At 21.3% G+C, this 27,657-nt stretch overlaps 9 protein-coding genes across 9 annotated transcripts; 5 read left to right on the top strand and 4 right to left on the bottom strand.

Annotated features, from left to right (window-relative positions):
• Window positions 1-2,665: 2,665 nt before the first annotated feature.
• On the top strand, window positions 2,666-5,455 carry SRAE_1000303600 (Hypothetical protein; the record flags this gene model as incomplete). Its single annotated transcript, XM_024650181.1, has 3 exons — window positions 2,666-3,859; window positions 3,902-4,083; window positions 4,126-5,455. The coding sequence occupies 3 exons, from the start codon at window positions 2,666-2,668 to the stop codon at window positions 5,453-5,455; spliced, it is 2,706 nt and encodes a 901-aa protein (XP_024503984.1).
• Window positions 5,456-7,684: 2,229 nt separating this feature from the next.
• On the bottom strand, window positions 7,685-9,041 carry SRAE_1000303500 (Hypothetical protein; the record flags this gene model as incomplete). Its single annotated transcript, XM_024650180.1, has 4 exons — window positions 7,685-7,695; window positions 7,738-8,432; window positions 8,479-8,940; window positions 8,983-9,041. The coding sequence occupies 4 exons, from the start codon at window positions 9,039-9,041 to the stop codon at window positions 7,685-7,687; spliced, it is 1,227 nt and encodes a 408-aa protein (XP_024503983.1).
• A 371-nt stretch (window positions 9,042-9,412) lies between these two features.
• On the top strand, window positions 9,413-10,864 carry SRAE_1000303400 (Zinc finger, RING-type domain and Zinc finger, RING/FYVE/PHD-type domain-containing protein; the record flags this gene model as incomplete). The annotated part of the gene is made up of 4 exons (XM_024650179.1): window positions 9,413-9,622; window positions 9,680-9,914; window positions 9,951-10,229; window positions 10,275-10,864. 4 exons carry the CDS (start codon window positions 9,413-9,415, stop codon window positions 10,862-10,864), a joined length of 1,314 nt encoding a protein of 437 aa, XP_024503982.1.
• Window positions 10,865-12,973: 2,109 nt separating this feature from the next.
• Window positions 12,974-14,655, bottom strand: SRAE_1000303300 (Hypothetical protein; the record flags this gene model as incomplete). The annotated part of the gene is made up of 4 exons (XM_024650178.1): window positions 12,974-13,069; window positions 13,129-13,451; window positions 13,492-13,505; window positions 13,553-14,655. The coding sequence occupies 4 exons, from the start codon at window positions 14,653-14,655 to the stop codon at window positions 12,974-12,976; spliced, it is 1,536 nt and encodes a 511-aa protein (XP_024503981.1).
• Window positions 14,656-15,028: 373 nt separating this feature from the next.
• Window positions 15,029-16,678, top strand: SRAE_1000303200 (Protein-tyrosine phosphatase, receptor/non-receptor type domain and Protein-tyrosine/Dual specificity phosphatase domain and Protein-tyrosine phosphatase, catalytic domain-containing protein; the record flags this gene model as incomplete). Its single annotated transcript, XM_024650177.1, has 1 exon — window positions 15,029-16,678. The coding sequence occupies one exon, from the start codon at window positions 15,029-15,031 to the stop codon at window positions 16,676-16,678; it is 1,650 nt and encodes a 549-aa protein (XP_024503980.1).
• Window positions 16,679-19,003: 2,325 nt separating this feature from the next.
• SRAE_1000303100 (F-box domain-containing protein) lies at window positions 19,004-20,050 on the top strand (the record flags this gene model as incomplete). The annotated part of the gene is made up of 2 exons (XM_024650176.1): window positions 19,004-19,294; window positions 19,343-20,050. 2 exons carry the CDS (start codon window positions 19,004-19,006, stop codon window positions 20,048-20,050), a joined length of 999 nt encoding a protein of 332 aa, XP_024503979.1.
• Window positions 20,051-20,358: 308 nt separating this feature from the next.
• Window positions 20,359-21,167, bottom strand: SRAE_1000303000 (Proteasome subunit alpha type; the record flags this gene model as incomplete). Its single annotated transcript, XM_024650175.1, has 2 exons — window positions 20,359-21,027; window positions 21,069-21,167. 2 exons carry the CDS (start codon window positions 21,165-21,167, stop codon window positions 20,359-20,361), a joined length of 768 nt encoding a protein of 255 aa, XP_024503978.1.
• A 208-nt stretch (window positions 21,168-21,375) lies between these two features.
• SRAE_1000302900 (Ribosomal protein S6 family and Translation elongation factor EF1B/ribosomal protein S6 domain-containing protein) lies at window positions 21,376-21,950 on the top strand (the record flags this gene model as incomplete). Its single annotated transcript, XM_024650173.1, has 3 exons — window positions 21,376-21,420; window positions 21,469-21,614; window positions 21,653-21,950. The coding sequence occupies 3 exons, from the start codon at window positions 21,376-21,378 to the stop codon at window positions 21,948-21,950; spliced, it is 489 nt and encodes a 162-aa protein (XP_024503977.1).
• Window positions 21,951-22,046: 96 nt separating this feature from the next.
• On the bottom strand, window positions 22,047-27,209 carry SRAE_1000302800 (Hypothetical protein; the record flags this gene model as incomplete). The annotated part of the gene is made up of 6 exons (XM_024650172.1): window positions 22,047-25,759; window positions 25,935-26,215; window positions 26,270-26,359; window positions 26,516-26,730; window positions 27,043-27,099; window positions 27,150-27,209. 6 exons carry the CDS (start codon window positions 27,207-27,209, stop codon window positions 22,047-22,049), a joined length of 4,416 nt encoding a protein of 1,471 aa, XP_024503976.1.
• Between the last annotated feature and the right edge of the window lie 448 nt (window positions 27,210-27,657).

Raw genomic sequence — 27,657 nt, 5'->3', positions numbered from 1 at the left:
TGTAGTGATTTTTTGTAAATTTAAATTTACATGACGATTAAGAAAAAAAAACTTTTTTTAAAGTAACATTTGCTGTTATGAAATGAAAGATGATATATAAGTACATATATTTTTATCGTCTTAAAGATTCTGACTTTGATTTTATCACTATGTTTCATGAGTTAAAAATGAATTTTCGTTTCATGTATATAATATTATTTAATGACTTTTATATTATTCCATTTTTCTTTAAAATATAATTCACAAAGTATATCTTTTAACTTATAAAACAGATGAAGAGATTGGCAAAAAAAATATAATTTATATTCTGATTAATATTTTATGAAAAAATAGTTTTTTTTTACTGATATAATATTTATTTTAAATAAACATTTTAGGATGTAAAAAATAATGAAAATTGTTGATTGTGTATCAAACTACTACAAATTAAACCTGCCAAAAATTTTAATTAGTAATGATAATAATTTACATAAATTATTAAAAATTTATAATTTAAACTGAAAAGATAATTAAGGAAATTTAACAATTTTTTTAGCACAAGTTTGCAAACAATTTACAAAAAAATGTAAAAATATTAAAGAATGATATTTAATCAGGAAAATAGCTATTTTTGTTATGAAACAAAAAGATTTTTACATTTTAAATTTCAATATTTATTCAATTCGAAAAAAATCTTTAAAAAGTTGTTCTCGAAATTTTTACAAAAAAAAGTTTTTCTGTACTCTATGTTTTAATCTTCTCTTTTAAATGATCATAGTTTACTAGAAATAAATTTGTTAACTTTTTTTTGAACTTTAAATTTTTTTTATTGTAAAATTTAAAAATCAACTAAGCATAAATTTTTTTTGGTAATTTGCTTTAAAGTTTTTTTTCTTAAATTTTTAAGCACATTTCAAATATATTGTATGATATGAAAGTAATTTAAAATCATATAAAGTAATAAAAAAAAACTTTAAAAGTTAAAAAAAATTTTTTTACTAATTTGGGTAGCTCAATTTATTACAATTTTGTAAAAAAATTCTTTTATTTTCTATCATATTATTATTTAACTTTTTTCTAATTTAAAAAAATTATTTACCAAAATAAAAATGTACTAAAAGATATACTTGGTTTAAAGATTTTTTGTGTTATTTTTCTTAAGTTTACAAGTTAAAGAAAAGTTTTTTAGAAAAATTTTGTAAGATATGCATTGTTACGTTCTAATTGTATGTACTTTAATAAAGCAAATCACACCTAATTAAAAATATTAAAGAATAATTTAAAAACAATTTTTTAGATCTTATTTTTTTCAATGGACGTAGTAGTATCATGTTAAGATTATAAAATTTCCAGTTATCTCTTTGTTTTGCAAAATATTTAGAGTCTTGTTTTACCTATTTAGCATAAAAAATATTTTGTAAAATAACAATAAATGTTTCAGACAAAAAAAAATACTACAAAAACAAGTTAAAGTAATCTTATTGTATAATTAAAAAAATTGATTTAACAAGTTTTATTAATTTTCAAGTATAACTTTTTTTTCAATAAAAATAGTGTTTCATTAAAAATTTTTTATTTTTTTATTTTATTTGCTTTTTTCTTTTGATCTAACATTTTTTGAAAATATATGTTCAATTATACTTTATATCAAACATAAATATAATAATATAATATTAATAAATTTTAAAAATAATTTTTAATTGTTGCACTATGTTGATTGTTTGATTTGTTTTCTAGTAAAATTGTGAAATATAAAATATATTTAAAATTATCATTCAAATTTATTTGTTCAACAAAAGTTGTAAATTATCTTTTTATTTGGAACATTTTGACTAGGAAAATTAAATATTACCTTGTTTGATTTTCAAAAAATTAAAATTGTATAAAAATAGTTGTAAGTGTAAAAAAAATTTATTTTTATTTTTATATTATACAAAGTATTCAAAACGTTAAATAATATTAGGATTTTTTTAATCTATTTTTTGGTAATATTAAATTTCATAAATATAAATATGAATTTTTTATGAAATTTTTTTTAAAGAAATTGTTATTATATGTATTATCAAACATAGTCAACTTTTTTTCTCTACATATCTTTATTTTTTACTCTTATTTTATATTCATAGAGTATTATTAATGTTGATACATATATTTTGTCAAAAAAAAAATATTTATGAACATATATATGTAAGTATTATGAAAATTAAAGTGAAAAAAATTTTTTTTTCACATTTTTTATTTAATTATTTGTACCTAGTTGTAAAAACATTTTTGTCATATTTTTTCTACTATATTATAGAGTAATATATATTTTTTTTACTTCAAAAGTATAAGTAAAAATTAACTTAACCATAAATTACCAAAATTTAATATTAACAACTTTAAAATTAAAATTTAATTTTAAATATATTATAATAATTAGTCTATAATTATGATTTTTGTAAAATCAAAAAAAAATATCAAAAATGATATTATTATTTTTGATATTTTAAGAGATTGTTCTTACATTTTATAATACATCTTTCCAATGTCTCTTTAAAACATTTACTAATAATATTGTTGATTATGATAAACAATTTATTATCATCTTTAATACAAAGTTTTTAATTTTTTTTTCTAAAAAGGTAAATCTGAAAAATATTTATTATAGATTAGTTATATTTATAAAAAAAATTTGTATTTTGAAATGAGTTATTCTTATCGTTTTGAATGCAATTTACCTCTACCTACATTAGATGAATGCTCTAAGAAAATTGATCTTAAACATGAAATTATTCATACTAACGTTGTTGGAGGTAGTTTATGCTCAAGAGATTTAATGATATTTTCTACAATGGAATCACCCAATGTTGAGTATCACAGTATTATAGAACTTATATCAGATATTATGTTTAAATGTAAAGAGAAAGGAATTAAGTATTTAGATGAAGCAAAAAAACAAATAAAAATAAATAATTCATTTGTTGAAGATTTTCAAAAATCTTTAGATGGTAGTATTTTTAGTGATTGTTTAATTGGAACATTTTTAAAAGTAAATATTTTAATTTTCAAAGAATATTATTCTCCAAAACAATTACTAGAACCGTTGTTATTTTTAGATTTATTAAATAAGGAAGAAATTGGTGATTGGCCAATAATTTGTGTAAGATATAATGATAATAAAAAATTTCAAACTTTGTCAAAAGCAGTATTAGCTACAAAAGACAATTTTACAAACTTTTTAATTTCAAATATCAAGGCTAATTATGATATTTTAGTACAAGAAAAACTTGAAATTAAAATTAAATATGATCGATATATGCCTGCACCATATAATTCTTCTGATTGGGATATGATTAAAACAATAAATGATTGTCTAAAAAATTATAGTGGAATTTTTGTAAATGAACATAAACCAATAAGAAAAAATCATAAAATATTAGGTCTTGGTACTAATAAAGGATGTATAATATCAAATGCACAACCTAACAAAAAACTAGAAGGAAGTAAATCAATTTTGTTACTTCTAAGAAATTATTTATTTGGTAAAAATAAAAATAATGAATTTTTAATATTATTTCATGAAATAAAACAAAGAATGAAATTTTATCAATTAATTAAACAAATTGAAGGAGAAGATTTACTTTTATTTCTTGCTGTCTTAAGCCAATCATTAAAAATAAATTTATGCTTTTTAAAAAATCAACATCTTATATCTTTTAGAAATATTATTAATAAAAATTATCTTATTGAAAATTGTTCTGATCCAATTATAGCAATCATGGAAGTTGACAACAATTTTTATTTAGTTAATAAGGTAACAATGGCTGATAATAGAAATTTACATTTTCCAATTGCTCATTCAATGGTAGAAGAAATCTTTTTTAAATATATTGAAAATGTATGTTTTTTAACTTCTCGATAAATAATTATATTTTTGTAGACAAATGGAAATGTTTTAGATGTTAATTTAGAACAACTTTGTAATGATATTGAAGAATGTGATCCAGTTACATTTGAGAAACAACTATGTAATAGAACACGTTTTTTAAAAAAGTTAGAATCTCACATTGCAGATCTTTCTTTTAGAGTAAGGTTTCCAATTCATGAAAAAGAGCGATACAAGTAAGTTATTATAAATATTATAAAAAATTTGTATTTTAATAGTGCATATTGTGAAAGAATTAAACAATCAAATTTAGATATTTTTTCTTATAATAATTTAAATAAAAACAATGTCAAACAAAAAAATGATATTTCTAATGTTGTTAAAAATGAAGACATTGTAAACCAGCAAACAAATGAAAATGATAATGATATTTTTGATAGAAAACAAATATATGGTATGAAAAGATCTTATGATAAAATTTCAGAAATAGAAAATAACCACGATGGTACTATTAATGATAACCATAAAATTGATATTGAGGATGAACTTGTTGATATAGAAACACTAGAAAATTGTATTAATATGGATATTGAATCATCTTCGTTACAACCTCCAGGTAAAATTGAAAAAGGTGACAAAAATATTATAATGTGGATACCAAATGATGATGCATTTTCTTTTATTAGAGGAATGAAACCTAAAGATAATGAAAAAGTTATTACAAGAGCAGTAAAAGTTAATTGGTCAAATTTAATAAAAAAGTGTCTTCAGAAAGATCCTGTAACTCCGAAAAAATATGATATATTCAAGAGAAATGTTTTTAAAATTTGGGAAGATATAATAAATCAAGAGATGATAACACAAGAAGATGAGTATGGTAAAATTGAGTTAGATGTGGATGGATTTGATCATTTAACTGACAATGGTGTTGAAATAATAGGAATGTTGTCTGAAAGAAAATACACAGATCAAATTATAGTAAAAGTAAATCCAACAGATCATAAGATAAATTGTCTTGTATATATTTATAATTTATCAATGAAAACATCCCTTGACAATGAAGATTTTATTAATGATGGAAATAAAAAATTACTAAATAAATGTGAATTATTCAAACATTATTATAGGTGTACAAATTGTAAAAAAATTGGTGATGAATATAATAAAAACTTAAAACTTGGTAAATATGAAAGTGATATTCCAGAAAAACCAAAAGGAGCAACAATTATAAAGACATTTAAAGGAAATCTTTGTATTGATACAAGAATGGGAAAAAATAAAAAACATTGTAAAGGATGTAAACCTATATCATTGTTATTAGTATTAGCTGATCAATTTGATAAAAAAGTAAAAATTCTTTCTACAAAAAAATATGTCACATTTGAAGCTGCATATCAAAGGATGCTTGCAGGACTTATGGAGTTAGCAGAAATTCATGGAATTCATTATGAAATGATTTTAGAACATTGTCTTCCTAAGGATAAATTGCGTGAACAGTGTGTGAAACTTGATGAATTTTATAAAACAAAGCAAAAATCTGTTGTAACAACTACACAAATCAAAAGTTATTGTGCAAAAAAGAAAGGTAATAAAAGTCTTTTTAGATAATTTTTAAAATTAGAAGATATTTTAATATCTTTCTTCCAATTGAATGCGTAATAAGTAAAAGCTAAATATTAAAGGGTGACAAAAATTTATTTAAATATGTTGTCAAAGTAGAATATTCATAATAATAAAAAATATATATATAAACTATATTTTATTGTCTTCTTTATTGTTTATGTTAATTTTTTTTGTTTATATTACAAAATTATGGTACTTTTCTAAATAAATCAATTATTGTAAAAAAGCAAAATAAAAGTTAATAAAATTTATATGTTAGAACAAAAACTGAAAAATATTACATTTAAAACAAATTATATTTAATAAAACACTATTTGTACATTTCTTATCAAATTATGCTTCAAAAAATGATTCTAAGTTTTGATAAAAACAAAAAGAATCGCCCCCGGGTGGGCTTGAACCACCAACCTTTCGGTTAACAGCCGAACGCGCTAGCCGATTGCGCCACGGAGGCATGACTTGAGGACTTAAATCCTTAATAATTCATTGAAAAAAATAACAACAGATACATAATATAAACGTATTAAACTAAGTTTTTTAAGATTATTTTGTTTTAATTATTTTTTTCTAAAAGTTTATTTAAATAGACGTGTTGATATTCATCTTTTCAATGATTATAAATATACAGAATTATCAACTAGATTACAAATTCTTTTGATACTTATCTTTTGATAAATCTATAAAAGTTTCACAGTAGTTATATTAACTTATAAAGTATGTAAAAAAAATAATTTCTAAGTGTTAAACAAGAGCATTATTATATTTTTTTTCAAGAAATATAGGTTTAAATTCTATTTTTCAGCGGTTCCATGGTGTAGCGGTTAGCACTCAGGACTTTGAATCCTGCGACCCGAGTTCAAATCTCGGTGGAACCTTTTTCTTGTATTTTAAGACTTAACTTTTTGATAAAAATGATAGAAAAAATGTTTTTTTTTGTATAACAATTATTTTCTAGTCAAAAAAAATGATTAAGTTATTTTTTTATCAATTAATTATAGAAAATTTCTTAATTTATAAATAAAGTTGTTAATTTGTAGTAATATTAAAAATTTTAATTGTTATTTTATTCTTTTTACTATTAGTTATACATAAGATTTAATATATTTTTTATCAACAAAAAACTAAAAATGCTTAGTATAGATACGAAACATTCATGAACATTAATAATATATCGTTAAGAAGAAAACATTTTAGCTTATAATGATGAATAAAAACTTACATATTATTTTATAAAACAATTTTTATCAAAAGGTTACATCTCTGAATAAATCTATTTATTAAATATTTTAAATTAATAATTAAAATGATTAATGTTAATAACAAAAAAAAACTAATAAGTATTGTAATATAATCATTATATAAATAAATGATTATATATTTGCAATTTTGATTAAAAATTTACAAAATTTTCATTGAAATTATTTTATACATCATGTCTATATTATTATAAATTTTGAGAATAGTCATTAAGGAATGTATTAATCAAAATTTATAAACTATTAGTCATAATATCAAATTCGTTTATAAATAGAAAAATTTTTGTAAAGTAAAAATTAAAAAATTTATATTATACTTTGAATAATTTGACTTGAAACTAAATTAATAATTATTTCTAATTTCAGATTTGAAAAAAATGAAACTTTTTACTACAATGATAATTTCTGCATTCTTACTTGGAATGTTTGATTTGGTAAATGGAGATTGTGTTGAATTTTTCTGTCAAACCAGTTGTTTATTTGAAAATAAAAAAGGAGTATGTAGACTTGGTATATGTAGTTGTGAAGAAAAAATATTTTCATAATTTAATTAAACAATACTTTTATGATTCATTTTTAAAATTCAACAAAAAAAATTTTTTTTTTTAAATTTATTTATGTAAATTGTTTAACATTAAAAATTTATTATAAATAAAATTTTTCAAAAGTTAAGTATATAATTATAATTAGAATAAATACTATTCTGATAGGACAAATAAATGCCAATTATTTGAAATGTAAATTTTATATAGTTTTATAAATTTTAAGTTAAAAAATATCTAAATTATTTTACAATTTGTTTAATATTTTTTATTAGAACAGTTAAGAAATTTATTGTACAAAAAAAGTTTTTTAAAATATAAGTAATTTTTGAATATTTTAGTATTATTAACTTTTGTTTGAACAAAATATCAGAATATAATTATTCAAATTTTTTATCATACCACATTATAATTAATTAACTTGTAACTGTAAAGATATTTTCACAAATATTATTAATAAATATTTTACGTATATTAACAGCACCTTCAAAAAATGAATTCAAGCCATAATAATTTTCTTTTCCATAAAAATGAATCTCCACACTAGTGTTATCATTAGTAGAAGTATTGTACAAATATTTAATAATTTCAATTCCAACAGATGGAAAAATTGGACCATTATCAATTTCAATATGATATTCAAAATCTTTTTCTAAAGGTTTTACAATTCTTGAAGTTATTGTTAATTCTTTGATAGTACTATTGCAAAATGGGTTTGAAGATACAATAGTAGGTGGTAGATGACAATGAATACCATAATTAGGTATGATAAAAGTTTTATCTTTAAGAAGAGTGATAAAATTTTCTAAATCTTTTAAATTTATTAAAACTGGATAAGTTCCTTTTAATTCGTTTAATTCTATTGTTTCAATTTCCTCCATAGATTTTTTAGCCTCATCAATTTTACTTTTTTTATTATTTTCAATAGGAATATTTTTTTCATCCTTATCATTATTTAATTGATTTTTTAATTTTTCTAACGATGCTGGAATATCATAAGAAATATTTACTTCATTTAATCTTTTTCTACAACATGCTGTACTCCCATTTAATATTATCTTTTGATCATTACCAAAATATATTGTATAAAATGAGGTAAATATATAAAAAAAAGTTATCTTTTTCATTCTCCACAAATAAATATTTTCTTCTAAACATAAATTCCTAAAATAATAAATATTATATATAATTATTAAATAGTTAAACAAACCATTGGATCATTATTTGATCAAATGTTTTATCATCAACATTAAACTTCTTACTTGACAATTGATAATCTTTTGTTTCATTATATAATCTTGGAAAAGATTGAACACCAGGAATACTAGGAAACATATAATATGTCAAAGTTTTTTTTATTCCAATAATTTTATTTTCCAGCATAGTATCTAATTCATATATTTGCATTGGAACAGCAACTTTTTTATCTTCATTAATATCATTCATCCACCAAAAAGATTTATTTGAAATAATTTTTAATCTATTAGAAATTCCACAATCCATTGGATAATAATTGTAATTTTGAAAATCATTTTTAATAATACTTTTTTCATCAAACCCTTCTTCTTCTTCCAAAAAATCACTTAATAAACATAAATTTTCATTTTTAACTAAATTTTTTCGAAAAGAATATTTTTCTATCTCCAAATTATCAACAAATTTTTTTATATTCCTAAAAAATAAAGCTATTGTTATTAATATAAATATTACAAACCTTTTTTTAACACAATAACTTGTTAATTTTCTTTTTTGACTATCTCCTAATTCAGACATTTTAAATAAAACAATACAACTAAAATGATGTTTCCAAATAAAATAAACTACATACCGGCCTACTAACTAAACTTTTTTTTTACATCATTTTAATAAGTTATAAACATTATTTTATTATTTAAATGTTATTTTTTTATATCATTTATTTATTATTTTATAATTTTTTTTTAGAAAATAGTGAAATTTTTTTTAATCAAAAGTAAAAGATGTTTATTAATGAAAACAAAATGATTAATAATAAAATTCTATTCATATTTTTATAGTAATATTAATATTTTTATAATAATATTAATATTTTTTAAAAAAATTTTTGTCTAATATATTCTATTTTTGAAAAAACAATTAGTTTTATTTTATCAAGTTTTTTTAATATGCCATTTTTATGCAGTATTTGTTCATTACTATTTACGAATCCAGGTACTGAACATTCCATGTACTCAACAATGTGTGGACATATAGTAGGTAAATCATGTATCGAAAAATTAAAATCTTCTAAATCTTTTAATAATTTCAAATGTCCTATATGTTGTAAAAAGTTAGGACGAATGGCTTATCATCCAATTTTGAATATGCCAAATGAGGTATTTTCTTAATATTTATTTTTAAATGATAATCTATTATTATTTTTTTTTTTTTAGATTTCTGATATTGTAATTAATCCTGTACAAAAATATCTTAAAAATAATTATGATACAATGGAGTGTTCTTTTGAAAATAATAAAAATTATGATGGTACATTTATATTAAAATTTAATGAAAGTATAAATGGAACAATAGAATTGTTTGATGTATATAATGGATGTATATTAATTAATGGTTTTAATTTACCAAATTCTGATAATCTTCAATATCTGGCACTTTTAATAAAAAATGGTAAAAAAATTTATTTTATAAAAAATATTAAATCAGATATTTGTACTGCAATTGCTTTTAATAAATGTAGAGATGACGTTATTGAATTTTGTATTGGTTCTGATAAAGGTGAAATTTTTCATGCAATTATTGGATTAGATTTTAAAATTATACTTGAAAAAATTTTAATTCAGGAAAAAGAAAAAATTGATTCAATATGTTTTTTAGAAAAAAATAAGATAGCTTATTCATTTGGAAAAGGAAACTTATTTGTTTGTAACACAAATAATATTCTTGAAAAAGAAAATTGGACTAAATTTAATTTTTCTGAAGGAGGTATTATTACTAATCTTCAAAAGTTTACAGAAAATATCATTATAGGGAAAATTAATAATAAACTTTATATTTTTCAAAATTCTGAATATTCGAATGAATTTTGCTCTAGTTATTATTCTGGAAATAGAGAATTAATTACTTATAATGTTGATTCTGGTATTATTTTTGCACTATACAATGAAAGAAATATGGTCAGTGACGAGAATACTTTATCTAAATCATATATATTACGAAAAATCAAAGGAATATATTTAGAAAATAATAAATATAATAAAGAGATTGAATATATAACCTGTATTTTAAAAGAAAAAGATTTTCCACGGTTTTTTAAATCAAAATTAATAGTTATAAAAAATGAAGAATATCCAATAATTTTTACATTTATACCAAATATTAAAAAAAATGTTATTCAAGCATTTATTTTGAAATCTAATACTAACAACAATACAGAGTTGTTTCTTGTAGCTGAAAAGTTTATTGAAGACTTAAATACATGCCTTGGTATTTGTATTGTAAAAGAACCAAAAATATATCTTTCAAAGTTTATGAAAGTAAAACTTATTTTATTTCTTAAAAACAAATACATTTCACTTGATTTTGTATGTGCTTTACCTGATAAATTAAAAATCAGCTAAAAAAAAGTTAATCATTGAAATTTTTGACACTTTTTTTTGTTCTACAATGTAAATAAATATTTTAATTGTAAAAATATATTCATTTTTACAATTGATGTATATATTATATAACAGTGGATTATTTATATCAAAATGATATTTTTAATTTAAGTTAAACACAATAAATTTTTTTATTATTTTTCCCGTTTAAATGTCAATTTTTAAAATATTTATAATAATTTGCTTAATTTTTAGCTAACTTTAATTGCAATATATTTTGTTCTTTTTTTTAAAATAAATTTTAAAAATATATAAAATTATATTTAAAGAGTTTTAAAAATTTTTTACTTTTAAGTTCAAAAGATATTAAAATTTTAAAGTAATGTTTATTTAAAATTTCTTATAAATAAATCACTTTGATAATTAAAAAAAATTTAAAAATTTAATTAAATTAATTTTAATTATATAAAAAATTCTTAATGTTAAGAAACAACTAAAAGTAACATTTATATGTTAAAAATTTTTATGAAAACTATATATATCTTATAAATAACATTAACGTAAGTAATTAAGTTATAAAATTAGCAAATGAAATGTAAAGGTTTTTGTTGTCTTTTTTGTCTGTGTTGTTGGTTTAAAAACCCGATTTTGAGGTTAGTGCTGATTTCCAAGACATTGTCCCTGGTTATCGTAATTTTGGAATGGAATCATTATTGGTTCCCAATATTTTATACTTTCTTTTTGCTTCCCTTATACTCTGTTCTGGAGATATCTATAGTATTAAATTTATTCTTTTAAGTGTCTAGTCAACTTTACGTCATCTTTTTTAAAAAAACAAAGCTGTAAAATTAATGAGCACAAAAATAACAAATTTTCTCATTTGATTAAAGTTAGCTGGAAATGTAAAATGTAAAAATTAATATATTATCTGGATTATCAGTATATTTTTTTTAATCATTAAGCTTGTACAACATTCACACACTTTTTTCTCCGTTTATTCACTGAAAATTTTATAATATCAAAAGTACCTTATTTATGGAAACTTTAATAATTATACTCTAATCTTAGAGAAAGATAAATTATTATACTATAAAACTTATCAACATTTTTTCTTTTAACAGATCAAAGTATAAACTTCAATTTTGGTGAGAATAAAATAATTAAAAAAAATATTATTATTATAGTTATTATTATGTAAAAAAACTATTGTAAATAAAATAACCAAACAAATAAGATATTTTAAATTTGATAATAATAATAATTAGTTAAAGATAGTTGATGTACAAAATTGTTTTTGATCAAATAAAAACTTTTTTATATTTCTGTATAAACTTAAATATTTACTACTTTCTATTTTTTTTAAACAAGCCGTTAATAACTTTTTTCTGAATACACTTTCATCCTAATTAAAATACCATGTATCTTTTGAAAGTTGATAGAATCTTTTTGCGTAATAGAAATGTTTCAAAAATTTTAAAAAACTATAATATATTTAAAAAAAATTCTTACGTAATGTTTATAATAATTATAAAACATTTTTTTAATAAGCTATCATTTTTTTTTCAATATTAAATATTAATTTATATTACGTCACCAAAATTGAACAAAATATTTAATATTTATAAATATATATGCTATTTTTTAAATTACAAAACAAATTTATAACTAACAGACGGTTATATATTGTTCTTTTTATAATTTTCTATTATTTCTTTATTAAGTATATGTAAATATTTAAACTTTACAATTACTTTAAAAAAAATTAATTAGTAGTTTAATAACCAAATGTTTATTGGCTATAATTTTAATTTATCATAAATTTTTAAGATACTATCACTTTATATTTATGATTGTTTTAGAAATTTAATATTTCTTAAAACTTATTTTAATATTATGTTTTTAGATTGGAAGAAAAACATTTATTTAATTTTAATCTTAATAATAAAACAAATTACAAAAAAAAATTAAAAAAAAAAAGTTACATAAAAATCTACAAAAAATTACATAAAAATTGTTAAAAAAATTACATAAGAAATTACAAAAAAAAAACTTTAAAAAAAAAATCTTGTTATCAGTTAATCTTCTAAAAGTTTAATGAAGAAGTAACTGAGACAATTTAAAAATTGAATGTTAAGAAATTTCGGTACATAAGTGTACTGTAATTTTGAAAATAATAGTTATTTTCTTTGTGATTCTTAATGATGATATATTTTTTGAATAATACGTCTGTAAAATCCCCATCTCATAAGTCTATTGAAAAAAATGTAGTCACTCTCTCTACTTACAATTTGCTTAAAAAATCTTTCAGAATAAACTTTTATAAGTTGCTTATTTACATCCATTTTTTTACGATTCATCCAAGATTTATCATGTCCTACGAAAAGAAATTCTACTGTTCGAGGAATTTCTACTGGTAAATTTTGACGTAATATAAGATATCTTAAATTACTAAAATTAGTAAGACAATCTAAATCTTTAAAAGATACAGCTTCCATTATTACTGTTTCTATATTTCCCATTGCTTCATTTAAAACACTTGTTGTTTGTTTAGTTAAATCAAATCCAGTGAACAATGTGAATCTTTTAACGTTATCTGGCATTAAAGAAGCTAAAATCTTTAAATTGTTGTTAAAAAGTTTTGCTCTTACAACAGGACTTTTTTCTAAGTAAGATGTAAAATCAAATGTTACAGCTTTCAGAAAACTAAACGTTTTGATAGACAAACTTTGGAAGTCAAAATTTCCTTTTAATGCAGCACATCTTTTGAAATCAAAAGGTGAAAATTGTATGGTAAGTATTTCTAAATTTGTATAATGTTTTATATTTTCCATAGCAATAACAAAAGACTTAAAGTTTTCTATTTCAAGTGTTACCTTAGTTAAAAGTCCACATATTGGAAGAGAATAAAGTGACTCAATTTCTTGAATACAATTAGGTTTTTTAACTATTAATGGGGCAAAAAGTTCAGCATCAACTTTTACCTTTACGCCTTTTGAGATGCCAATTTTTGCGACAGCTATGAAATATTCTTTAATTTTTTTTTCTTTCCATTCCGTTACATTAATCATTAATACAGGATTATGTCTCTTTGCCAATGCCCCTATAACAACTGAAAGTTTCTCGCTTTTTTTAGAAACTTTATCGTAGTCCTCAAGACAAATTAATCCACTTATTACAAGTATGTGGAATTTGGGAAAACCATCAAAGATATTTTCATAAGTATGTTCACCAGGCAATGAATAGTTTATGAAACAATTAAGCGACATTTCGATACGTTTTACGTTTTCATGTTCTAAGAAACGTAATACATGTAAGATTACTTCATTGTCAATACAAAAGTTAATCCAAAGTTTCAAAATTGTAGCATTTTTGCGCAATCTCAATCCAAGGGCCATTTCACGAGCTACTCTTCTATAAAATACTAATTTTTTGCTTTTGGGAATATTATCAGTAAAATTATCCATATTATATGCGACATGATTGTTTTGAAACAATGCTTCCCCAACAAATCCATTTGCGTTACATAATAATTTATAACTTCTTTCGTGTGTACAAAAAAGAGCATATGCCAATTCTTCAGTATCTACACGAGGGTTATAATTTTTATTTTTTTCAATTTTAAGATCATGAATATCATCGAATACCTCCAAGTTCTTCTTAACAAAATTAGATTCAAAATTTAAAGCCAATTGTCTACATGTTAAACTAAGACTATATAAATCAGTAAATGATGGAATTACTTCTATAAGTTCCTTTCTGACTAAACCATTATTTAATACACTCAGAAAAGTTGGAGGTTTTTTAGTATCCATAATTAATTTATCAACCTAAAAAATAACATTTAATTTAGAGATAAAATAAAAAATATTGGAAAATACAAGTGGAGAAAGATATATTAAGTTCTGTATAAGACGAAAATATAATCTATATTAGTTTACTGTAATAGTTTAATAATTATAACACGTTTTTTAAAAAAAAGAAACTATTAATTTACAGTAATTTTTAATTAAAAAAATATCATTTTTGCAAGAAAAATTTCAGTAATAATTGGAAACTAATTAAATTTGAATAATACATTTATCAATTTAAATTAAATGCAAATAGTTTCAATATTAATAATAAAAAAATTAAGATAAAATTAATTTTATTCTTCATGAATAAGTGTTAACAAAACAAAATACTATAATGAAGAATGATTTTCCTCAAAAAAATGTTCCTCTAATACGAAAAAAAGTTGATACTGAGAGGAATCTTAATACAAAGGAAATAAAACCTATATCTAATAAAATTGTGACAAATAATATAAAGCAAACTAAAAAATGTTCAACAGATATAGGCTGGTTATCAGAAATGAGTATTATGCCTGAATTAAACAAAAATGTACCTCAAATTAAAGTTGTTGAAAGTCAAAAAAAAGCTGTTATGCCTCAAAAACAAGCACTCCCACTTGAAATTAAAAATGTCATGCCTTTAACAAAGATTTCTCCATCTCCAACAAATGTATTAAATCAAACTAAAAAAGTTAAATCTCCAACAACTAATATTGTACCTTTAATAAATATACCTTTATTTACAGAAACTGTTTCTCCTATCCAAAAAAAACCTATACCTATTCCACAAAAAATAACTAATTTAGGAGCAAAACTTGAAACTGAAACAGTTGTAAAAAATAAAAATACGGTTTGTGATAGTGTAAATATAACTAATAATAAAGAAATCAAAATTACAAAAGCCAGAAACAAGTCTCATTCAACCCCAATAAAAAGAAAGACAACTACTTTTCTGCCTCTCTCAAATAGACAAAAAACGATACAAATAATTAAAAATGCTCCGTCAACTAAAAGAAATATGACCTTTAAAGAAATGGCTGAAAAATTTACTTCTATTATTATGAAAAAAGAATTAAAAGGATTAAAAGTAGAATTTGAGACAAATTTTTTAAATTGTAAACTTCCTAATAATATATTATATCAGGATTTACAAAAGAATGAAAATAAAAATATTACTCCAAATGTGCCATTAATAGATAATACTAGAGTTGTTCTTAAGAATAGTCCAATCGATAATAATTATATAAACGCAAATTACGTGGCAACAGGCAATAATCGGCAAAGATTAATTTTGACTCAATATCCAATGAATAATACTGTAGAAGATTTTTTTCAAATGATTATACAAGAAAATGTTAAGTATGTTATTCAATTAGCTAATATAGATGAATTAGGGGATTCTTTAAAAGGAGCAGAATATATTCCAAAAAATAAGACAATTAATATAAAGAATATTAATATATTTAATGTTAATGAAACAATTTCAAAGTTAGATAAAAATATTAAAATAACTGAAATAATGTTTAAATGTAATGGAAAAGAATATAATTTCAAGCATTTTCTTTGGATTAAATGGCCACAAAAAGGATGTCCAAATCCATGGGAATTAACAGCTATTACTATTTATGATTATGTATCAAAATCAACTAGCCCAATTTTAATACATTGTAGAAGTGGAATAAGACGTAGTGGAATAGTTGCGGCTATTTTTATGGCCATAGACGATTTTAATACATATAAAATGAATGAAAATATGATTGATATTGTTAAAAATCTTCGCAATTCTCGAGCATTATGTATTAACATAGTCGTTGATTATTACTTTTTACACTTGCAATTAATTCATTATTTTTTAAAAAAAAACTTTATTAGTAATTCACAACAATTGATGGAACTTATGGATGATTATGATCCAGCTAACAAAAAACAAGCAGAATTTGAAAAGAAGAAATCTAATGTTTCAGTCTATGGAAATAATACGTTAGAAATTAAGAATATACAATAATGTATTAAAAAAATTGTTTTATTTATTGTGCATTATAATTAAAGTATTTTAACGATAAATTCGTTATACTTTAAGCTAACTGTACAATTTTCTTCATGTAAAACTTTTATATAATACTTATTCAAAATTTAACATTATGAAAATAATTTTTTTTCTGAAATTTTAAAATAAAAGTACACTCATTTGATAGCCCTTTAAAAATTATGAAATTTAAATATAATCATAGATATAAAAATAAATCAAAAAGTTAAGAAGTTATAATTAATTAAAAATAAGAAGAAAAATAAAAAATATTTTTTTTGAATAAAATTTCATTTCACAAAGCATTAATGTTTTTTAAAATTAACTAACTGATTATAGAAGTATTTTTTTACAAAAATTTGATTGAGCTAACTCTTATTTTTCTAGGATTTTTTTAATTTGAGATATGGAGCAAAAAGTTTTTTTTAAAAAAAGTATCAAGAATATACTTTTAACTCAATATTATAAACTTCTAGAAATCTAGAACTTGATTCACTATAATTCTGTTAATTTTTTAAATATAATCTTAGTTGAAAAGTTTTTCTGATCTTTAATCATTCTTAGAATATACCGCTTGGTACTTTTACATGTACAATATTTTGTCATTATTCTTAATATCCCAAAAAAAAGTTAAAGGTACAAAAATATTATTATCTAATAAAAGTTAACCGTTGTAAAAAATTTAATATAATTTGAATGTAAAGGATTCTTTATTTTTATTTTTGTTTTGAAAATAAATATAATAAAAGGCGGAAAATTTTCTAACATATTGTTTCCAACTTTTTTATATGTCACATTAATCTTATAATGTATTAATGGAAATAATAGCAATTAATTTTCTTTAAAATATTATACTGCCATAAAAACTTTTATATTAATATTTATATTTTTTAAAAGAATTCAAAAGCTTATTAAAAAATTCAAAATTTTTAACTCAAACTTTAGCAATATTTATGGTTTTTTTTTTTGAGGAATTTAAATAACATTATGTATAAATAATGATAATAGTATTTTTTTTTATGTGTAACTGATTAAATTTGACTTATATTAATTTTAATATTTTCAAAGTGTGAAATAATTGTAGTTATTTAATAAATTTTCACATATATTATATTTACAATCAAAATATTTATCATTTTGTTGTCTTCTTTAATAAACCCATAAAATTTTTTTAATTCAGGTTTATAGATAACTAGAAAACTTTTTTGTTTCATTCAACTTCTCATTATAATTCAATGTATATTTTTAACAATAACTAATAAGATAATCTATATGAATTTATTTTTTTTTTTTAACTATAATCTACATTCATTAAAAACGATAAGAAACATTATAATTATTTATACATATAATACAAAGATAAATGTAAACAATAATTTAATAATTATATAGTTATTTCTATATAAAAATAAAAATAAACTTATGGTATTAAATGGTATAAGTATGTGAAATGTAATCTGATGAATTAAACTAAAAGACATTTAATCATAATATCTGTACAAAGGCATATATTTTAACAGAATAAAAAAAAATACCTATTTATATAAGCTATTTACTGCTAATCTAAGATAATAATCTTTGTAAAAAAGAATAATTGATATATAACATCGATTAAAGTAGTAAAAATAGTTATTTAAACAAAATGTAAATTAGACATTTAATTCATAAAAAGATATTTTAACAATTTTTAAAACTTTATTTAGTTTAGTAAAAGTTTTTCTTTTTTTTTATTATATAAAATTTTATATTTTTATCTTATATCAACATTTTGAAATTTATAAATGATATATTATTATGATGATCTTATTTTTTTGTTTTTCAAAAGATTGAATTAGTTTAATATTTATGTTTTATTAAATTTTATATTTATTCAATTACATAATAAATCATTTTACAATAAATACATCTTTAGTTGTCGAGAAATATCATTAACAATCAATCAAAATGTTTTTATTTAAACTAAGTTTGTTGAGAAAGTTATCAAATTTAAAACTTTAATTTTCAATAGAAAATTGATCATTGTACAAGAATTTTAATAGAGTTATTTATTTTGCAAATAGACATAATTTTAGTTATTTAGGCATCAATAAGAATAATCTTAAGTTTATATTCTTTGTTTAAAGCCATCGGATTTTTATCAAAAAAGTTAACCTATAACTGTTTGCCTTTCTAAAATAGCAATTTTAGAAGCAAACAATTTTTTTAGTTTACAGGAAATTATTATTATTTTAGTAAAGCATATAAATTTTGTTTAAATAGATTATATTATCATTTTATATTCTTTTTCTTTTTTTTTTGTTAAAAATGGTTCATGATGAAAATATCTTTGAATTTCCTATTATGTTACTTCCTAATGAAGTAATTAAACTTATTCTAAAAAATGTTGACTGGAAGACAATTTATAACATAAGACTGGCATCAAAATTTTTTAATTCTTTTGTCAAGACAAATTTAGTATCATTTCCAAAGCCAAAAATGAAAATATTAAATATATCAAGTTTTTATAATACAAATGATACATTAAAAATTTATTTTTCTTTTTTTTGTGAAGATAAATTTATTAATCTTGATAGTTTTTCTATTTCAGCAAATAGTGTAAGTTTTTTTTTTCATTATAAAAAAAATATCATTATTATAATTTAGAATGAAGTTGAAGATATTGAATATTACTTACAAAAAATGAATCTTTCAGATATTGAGTACGCCTGGATAAAAACAACAGGAAAAACAATTATCTTTGATATATTAAATCGTTATTTTAAATCAGGAACATCAGTAAAATCATTATACATTGAAATTAATAACAATCCTGTATTTGAAAGTTTTTCAATTTTTATTCAAAAAATGAAATATATTAATTTATTGTATCTAACAAATTTATGTTTTTCCAATTATAAGATTCCAAAAAATTATACATTGCCAATGATTGGAAATTTATGTAACTTATTTATATTAGAATGTCAATGTACTCATTTTGTTAATTCTAATATGATAAATAACTTATTTCTTAAAAATGATAATCTTAAAGAAATTAAAATATACTCTAAATGTAATAATTTTGAAATTGAATTACTTAAAAATATAAAAAATAGGCAAGATTTATGTAATGGTCAGGAAGATAATCACAAACAATATCATATTTATTTACCAAAACGAAGTGGCATTATTAATAATATTGAATTTGAAAAATATTTTCCCTGTAGAACTTACCATATGTTAGATGCAATTGAAAATTTTTGCCATTTTGGTGCTATTAAACATTGTAGAAAATGTAGTACTCCTAAAGCTGTCTATTTTAGGTATATAACACCTCCAAAACCTATAGGAATAATTTGTGAATTAAACAAATAATTCATATAAAAATATTATTTTATTTTCTTATTTTATTAAACTTATTTAATAATCAAGTTTTTTTTTTATTCTGATAAATAATAATATTAATTTTTATTCAAAATTTAAATTAATATTATAAAAAAAAAGTTATACATATATATATAACTTTAATATAATTAGCCAATACAAATATAATTTTTATTTCCGATGTGTAAGTATCAAATATAACATTTATTTTTATATAATGGTTAATCATCATAGAAACCAATCGCTTTCTAACACCGGAAGTAAACAGAAAGCAATGAAATAAATTATAAATCATTTAATTATTGTTTTTTAGTCTTTGAAACAGCCTCAGCAGCAGCACGTTCAGTTTCAACAATTTTTAATAATTGTTCGACCTCCTCAACTGGAAGTATCCTATGAGATGTATGATGAGGTGCATCTGGATTGTATTTCATTACTGCAATTTCAATATTTTGTGCACCAGATTGAACAACTTGTGATAAGGCATTAACTACTAGTTTAAGAGATGCTGCTTCATCTTTAACATTTTCCTCATTATAATGTTCTTCCAAATATTCACGTACTGGTTTCTCTCCACGACCTGTACTATTAGCAAGATATTCATAATATGTGCCAGATGGTTCAGTTTTATAAAGTCTAGGAGTTCCATCAAAATCAAAACCACCAACAATCATAGAAATACCAAATGGCCTTCTACCAGGACTTTGAGTGAAACGCTGTTTTGTATTAGCAAGAAAACGTGCAATATAAGCAACGGTTACTGGATCTTCCAATGTCATTTTGTATGTTTGGCATTCTAAACGAGCATAGTCAACGAGAACTCTTGCGTCAGCACTAAGACCAGCAAAAGCAATCATAACATGCTCATCAATTTTATGTATTTTACGAATAGTACGATCATCTTGTAAAGCTGGAATTGACTTTTTCTCAACACCAATAACAATACAATCTTTTCCTTTTACACCAAGCTAAAAATTTATAAATAAATATTATAGTTTGATAAACATACAGCAGTAGCACCTTTTTTGACGGCTTCTTGGGCATAATCTACCTGAAATAAATGTCCATCTGGAGAGAAAATTGTAATAGCGCGATCGTAACGTTGCATTGTCTAAAATGAATATGTTTTTTAAAATAAAATTTTTTTTTACTATTCTTAAGAACAACAACACAGAATATAATAGAAAGAACAATATGATGATTTCGAATTTTGCCTTATGTTACATCTTACCAAACATTCTTTTTGAGAGTTAGATGCTGGTTGTGAGAATTATATTATTATTTAGAATTACCTAAAATTTTACTTCTAAATAAATATGCCTTTTTATGAAGTTACGTTGATTCCAAAAAATCTTGCTAAGGTATGTTATTTTAATTTTTAAAATTTATCTACTTTTTTTTTATGATAGGCAGATTTATTTAATACGCTTAAAAGAAGTGTAACGATGTTACTCGATAATGGAGCTATTATAACGGAAATGAAAAGTTTAGGTCAAAGAGAATTACCATATAAAAGAATTGCAAAACAAACTAAACAACCTGTAACTTCATCAACGTAAGATTATTTTTTAAATTATTACATGTATATTTTAGATATCTTTTTCTTAAAGCATATATGCCATTAGATAATCAGATTGCATCATTGGAGACACTTAAAAATGATTTAGAAATGGTACATGCTTATTTTGTAAATACTAAAGAATTAGGAAAACCAATAACTGAATGTAACTTGGATGATATGCTAAAACCACCTGCATATCGTGAATCAGTTGAAGTTTTACGAAAAGGTCAAAAGATGGGACATTTTACAAGGCAAATGATTTATAAAAGAACTGAAAAAGTATGGAAATCAGTACCGAAAAGTTATCCTATTCCACCGGCAAGAGATTAACTTTATAAAGTTACATAGTATAATTAATAAAATTGTTATAAAATTATTTGTAAATTTTATTGTTATGTAAAGTGTTATTTACAACAAAAAAAATGTTTAAATTTTCCATGTTTCTTCCCATAGATTTCTAGAACGTATACGTAGATATCCTTGATGCCCCATTTTTGAGAGATAAAGGCGTAGAAGACTTGGCAAGAATTCTGGAGCCACGGCTGTTCTATTGTAATAAGAATCAAGAACATTAAAAAATCCAATAAAAATATCAGGATAAATACCATTTAGGTGATGGATGAATTCAACTACAGATCTGTAAAGTAATTCTTCTAAATAAGAGTCATCTGAAGTTTCAAGACATATAGTATTTTTGTAAGTACTTATAGTTGCACTAATAATAATTAAATTTGCTAACTTCCATAATTTATCATCCATATCAATTTCATTGGTATCATAGATAGCTTGTGCTAATGTTGAAAATATATGACAAATATTTGTAAAATCTTTTTGACTATAAAAGTTAAGAAAGATCAAAGTTTTTAATGGTGTTGGATTAGTAAAAACTTTTCCAGCAATTTGTTCAAACATCATGTCTTTAGTTATTAAATCATTAATAAGACTAATAAGTTCAAATGACTGTGTATCTTGAAGATATTCCAATTCAACATCTGCTATAAAAAGTGTTATTGGTTGATTTACATCAGAAAAAGTGACGATTGGTTTGAAATAATCTAGGAAGTGATTAATATAGTATAATTTTGTTTTAGGATCAATATTTAGACATTTTCTTATATCAATTGTATCAAAAGAATTTTTTAATGATTCTTCAAGTATAAGAGATATAATATTACTTTTGTAGATAAATGGTATTGGAAGCCAATGAATATTACAACTGTAATTCATAAAAATTTCAGAAACTTGTATTCTTTGATTACTTGTAAGTCGTTGGATATTTTCATCGGATGCTAAAGTTGAAAGTAAATATTTATCATTATTTTGAATAGCAATTTTCCATAATAAAATAACATTATCATTTGTTACTATAAATATATTATTTAATTTTAATGGAGGTAATCCTTTTCCATCACTTCTTTGTTGATCTACAAGACATTGTAGGACAAATATTTGAAATGTTTCTTGATCAACTTCTGCTTCTATTAATAGTCTTAATAATTCTTTAATCATTGATGAATTTGGTAAATGAGAAACATCATTAGGTAACTGTTCATCCACCATTTGAAGAATATGAGCATGAGTATTTATTAATTCATCAAATAACAGTTCATAATCATTTTCTATATAGTCAATTGTAGAAAGAACTTTAGTTAATTTTTTAAATAAAACTGTTCTACATTTTATTTGGCTTTCTAAATGAAGTTTGTTAAATGAACTCATCAATTCTGCCATTTGTAAAAGTGATATATTTTTGCTTTTTAATATTGGAAGCATATTTTGCTCAAGTTCCATATTTCTTTCAAAATTTTCATTTAATCTATATATATACTCCTTATCAAGACCTAATAACCATACAAAATTTTTAAAAACTGAATTATCACCAAAATACATTTTCATATCTATTTCATTAATTAAATTTCCTTTGGACAAATTTAATATAATACTACATAATTCATCTTCATTATTAGTATCAAGTAATATAGTTTTTGTTAAATCTTTAATCCATTTAGGTATTATCTTTTCATTATTATCATCATCATCTAAAAGTTTATTAATTTCTCCTCGACAAAGATCAAGTAATCTTGCTAGTAAAAGTTTTTCACCATCATTTGACATAAAATATATAACACAAAGAGAAAAAAGTATATATGAATTGTCATGAGAAGTTCTTGTTACATTACGCCAATTCATTATTTTATATTTACCTAACGTTGTTTCTGGTGCTATTGAATCAAACAAAAAATTTATCATTTTTGAAAAGGCAGATAATTTATATGTTATAATATAATTATCAATGTAGTATGAAGGTTCAGTTGTTGTTTGACGATAACATCGAACCCACTCTTGAATATGTCCCAAAAATAATGGAACATTTGCAAAAAATTTTCCTACAAATTTTGAACTTTTTATAACAAAATCACTAATTTGTTCATCAATTGTATTTAAAGCATGTTTAATGTCAATTTCATGTAATCCTTTTGATTCAATAATTGATTTTTCCATAATTGCATCAATTGTTTGAACGGCAATTTGTTTTGCAGAAACACAATATTTGATAAATTTAATCATATCACATATTGTATTATTTGGTATTTTCATTTTAAAATAATTAAAATAATTTGTCAATCTACACCATTCACTATTTTGTTCTTTATGTTTAACAATTAAATTTCCAAATAAAGCAACATAATTTTCTGGTATTCTACCACGTTCCACATTCAATTGACTAAAAACTTCTTTAAATTCTTTTCTAAATTCAACATCTCTAACATATGTATAAGGTGATCTTCCCATATCTTCTAAGTCATATTTAATTAATTTTCTCATAAATGGAACAAATCCATTTTCAATTACCTCATTATTTATATATAAATTTTCATTTTCAGAATAAACTTTACCAATTTTAAGAATATCAATTGGTAGGAATGATTTAATTTCAATAGCTGTTAATATATCATCTAACCGATAATTTAAAATAAAATTTGATAATGCAAGCCAAGCTGCTTGAGGAACAATATTTCCATCATTATTTTTTAATTCCCATAATGTTTTAATAGCATAATTGTAAAAATTTTCACAAGTATTTTCAACTGTTGATAAAGAAAGTAGTCGACAATATTCAGACATATCTTCATCAGTAAATGATTCCATTAATGGTTTCAATTTCTCTTCTAATTCCATTATTGGTAAGGCTTCATTTTTACATAAATTTACTAATGCCTTAAGAGCTAAACTTCTTAAAGGTGGTTTACCATTTAATATTGTATAAAGTTTTTCAATAAACTCAATTGACTTTTCATCTTCATTACAAATTCTAACTATTTCATTCATTTTTGCAATTTCAATACTTTGATTTCTATCGACCTTGATATCAAATAAATAATCTTTAAAAAAATCAAAAAAACGTCTATCTCTTGAATTTAAATCTCCCATTAATTTTAATCCCTGTAATCTAGTTTCCTCTTCAACATGATTAAAAACTTCTCTAAACAATCTTTCAACACCTTGTTTTACATGTATTGAATCCATATTTAATTTAATGACATATTTTAAAATTATGTAATATCTCAAATCTCTTTTACAATAATTTGTCATATGATAAAATAATGAAAATACTTGAAATATGAGATCAGAAAATTTATTTGATAAATTTACCAATGCCTCACAATATAAACCTAGTATATCTGGTGCTATACATCTTGAAAGGCATGCCAAAATATAATAATCTTCCTTGTTAACAACTTTAAGACATTTTTTTATATACTCTGTTAAATTTAATTCATTATCAGCAACCAAAAGAAGATAATTATAATCAAATTCATTACAATATTCTCCATCATACCAATCAGGTAAAATAATTGAAGATTCCCTACATTTTGTTGCACTTCCACGTAATTCTTTTTCAAAATCTTCTTTAAAGTATGTTTGATTAATATGTGCTTTAAATCCAATAACGTGCATATTTGCATGAAGTGTTAACATATCATTTAAATATGGATGAAATGGAAAATATTTATTACTTTTGATTAATGTATACAATGATTCATTAAATCCTTTTTTGAGAAGATTATTAATATCAAAAATGATATTTTTATATTTCATTATTTGATCACATTCTAATATTGATTTTGGAAAAGAATCTAAAAAAAAAATTGTTGAAATATTTATTGTAAAACATTTTTTAAAACAAGTTTTTATGTTATAATTTTTACGATAAAATTAATTTGATTTAATAAAAGGTACCATATACCGGAAATTATATACTCTAATATCTTTTTTCACAATTTATTTAAATTTTTATCTAATAAAACTAACCTAAATTCATTAATATCATTTTTGCCCATTTCTCTCTTATAACTTTCTTTTTCTCAACTCTATTTTTTAAAAAGTTTATAAAACTATTTCTATATAAATAACATGTAAAAAAATGATCACAAAGTGTTTCAATGAATGCATGAAAATAAGGAGAATCATCATCTCTTTCAAGAATCAATTGAACAATTATACTACGTAATGGAGCTCGTATATAACCATCTTCTTCTTTTTTTGCCCCATCTAAATGATCATAAATTATTGAAGCCGTCAATTTTACAGCACTAAAAAAATTTGTTATTGAGATATCATATGATATTAATTAATAATTTACATACCGCTCCATATTTATATTTTTAAACAATTTTAAAAGTTTTAATTGTTCCTCATCTTTACCACATAAAACACGAAATATTGATAATAAATGTCTAAAATATTTTCATTAAAATTATTATTTCATATATTGATTGAATGGCCTTCATGTATAAGATTAACAATTATATAAAAAAAAAACAAACAAATGTTTTTAATGATCAAACTACTTTTAAAAGGCCATTGAAAAATTTCAAGGTATTCTTACTTACTCTAAATATTTATCGTCCTCCAAAAGTGATTCAAGAGTTTTTATATAGTCTACAGAAATTTGTCCTTGTGAAATATCAATTTTTAATTCATTAAGCAATGACTCTTTATCAAAAATTCCTTTATCAACAAGAACTTTTGCATGCTCCAATGCTAATGAACAAACATTTTCTTTTGGACTATGAAATAGTTCATAATATATAATTCTATATTTTGCCTGAAATATTTTATATTTTAATATCCCTCAAAAAAAGAAATGTATTATTTACAAAAAAAATATTCTTTCATCTATTAATAAAAAAAAATTTTATATTTATAAAAGTGTTATTAATAGCTTGCGCAAAAATAACTTAAATATTTTGTTATGTTTTTGTATGAAAAAAAAAAACTTTCATCAATTAAACAAATAAATTATTTTAAGTGATATATTTTTTAAGAATTGTTAACATTGAATAGTAATATAATTACCATTAAAATTTTAACATTGTTATTAATATAATATTGATAATTTTTATTTAAAAAAACATACTCTTTTTTTTTCATCATTTGCAGCTTTGTTTAATCTTTCAATCAGTTTGAAAAAACCCTAAAATTATTAATGATAATTAAATAAGATAAATACTAATTATAAATTACCCAATTTTGTTCCATCAGACTGTCACTTTCAAGAGCACTTTTTAAATCACCAACATTCATTTTTTTTACAATAATAGAATTAAATAATCAAAAACTAAATATCTAAATTAAAAGATTAAGTTTTTTGTTTTTTTTTAAATATTATTTTAAAAAAATGGTACTATTTAATTTCAGTGGTATTGAAACAAAATCGATAAATAATATATATAAAAAGAAGATAAATTAATAATAAAAAAAATACTTCGTAATTGATAAGATACTTTATAAGATATACCCTAAAATAAAAACTATTTATTTTTAAAAAAAACTTTCTAAATTATAGGTAATTTTTCTTATTTATTATTTAAAAAAAAAAAGTTTTCTTTAAAAGTAATTACCATTTTTTGTGAAATTATCAATTTTTGAAGTTTTCTTCTATTGAAACTGAAAAATACCAAAAATAAATGTAATTCTTTTTTTGGTATTACGTGTATCTTTGTGGAGAAAAAGAATATTTTTCAAAGTATAT

This window comes from Strongyloides ratti (genome assembly GCF_001040885.1).
Source record: "Strongyloides ratti genome assembly S_ratti_ED321, chromosome : 1".
NCBI classification, from domain to species: Eukaryota; Metazoa; Nematoda; class Chromadorea; order Rhabditida; family Strongyloididae; genus Strongyloides; species Strongyloides ratti.
This window is presented reverse-complemented; position numbering and strand designations above follow the sequence as displayed.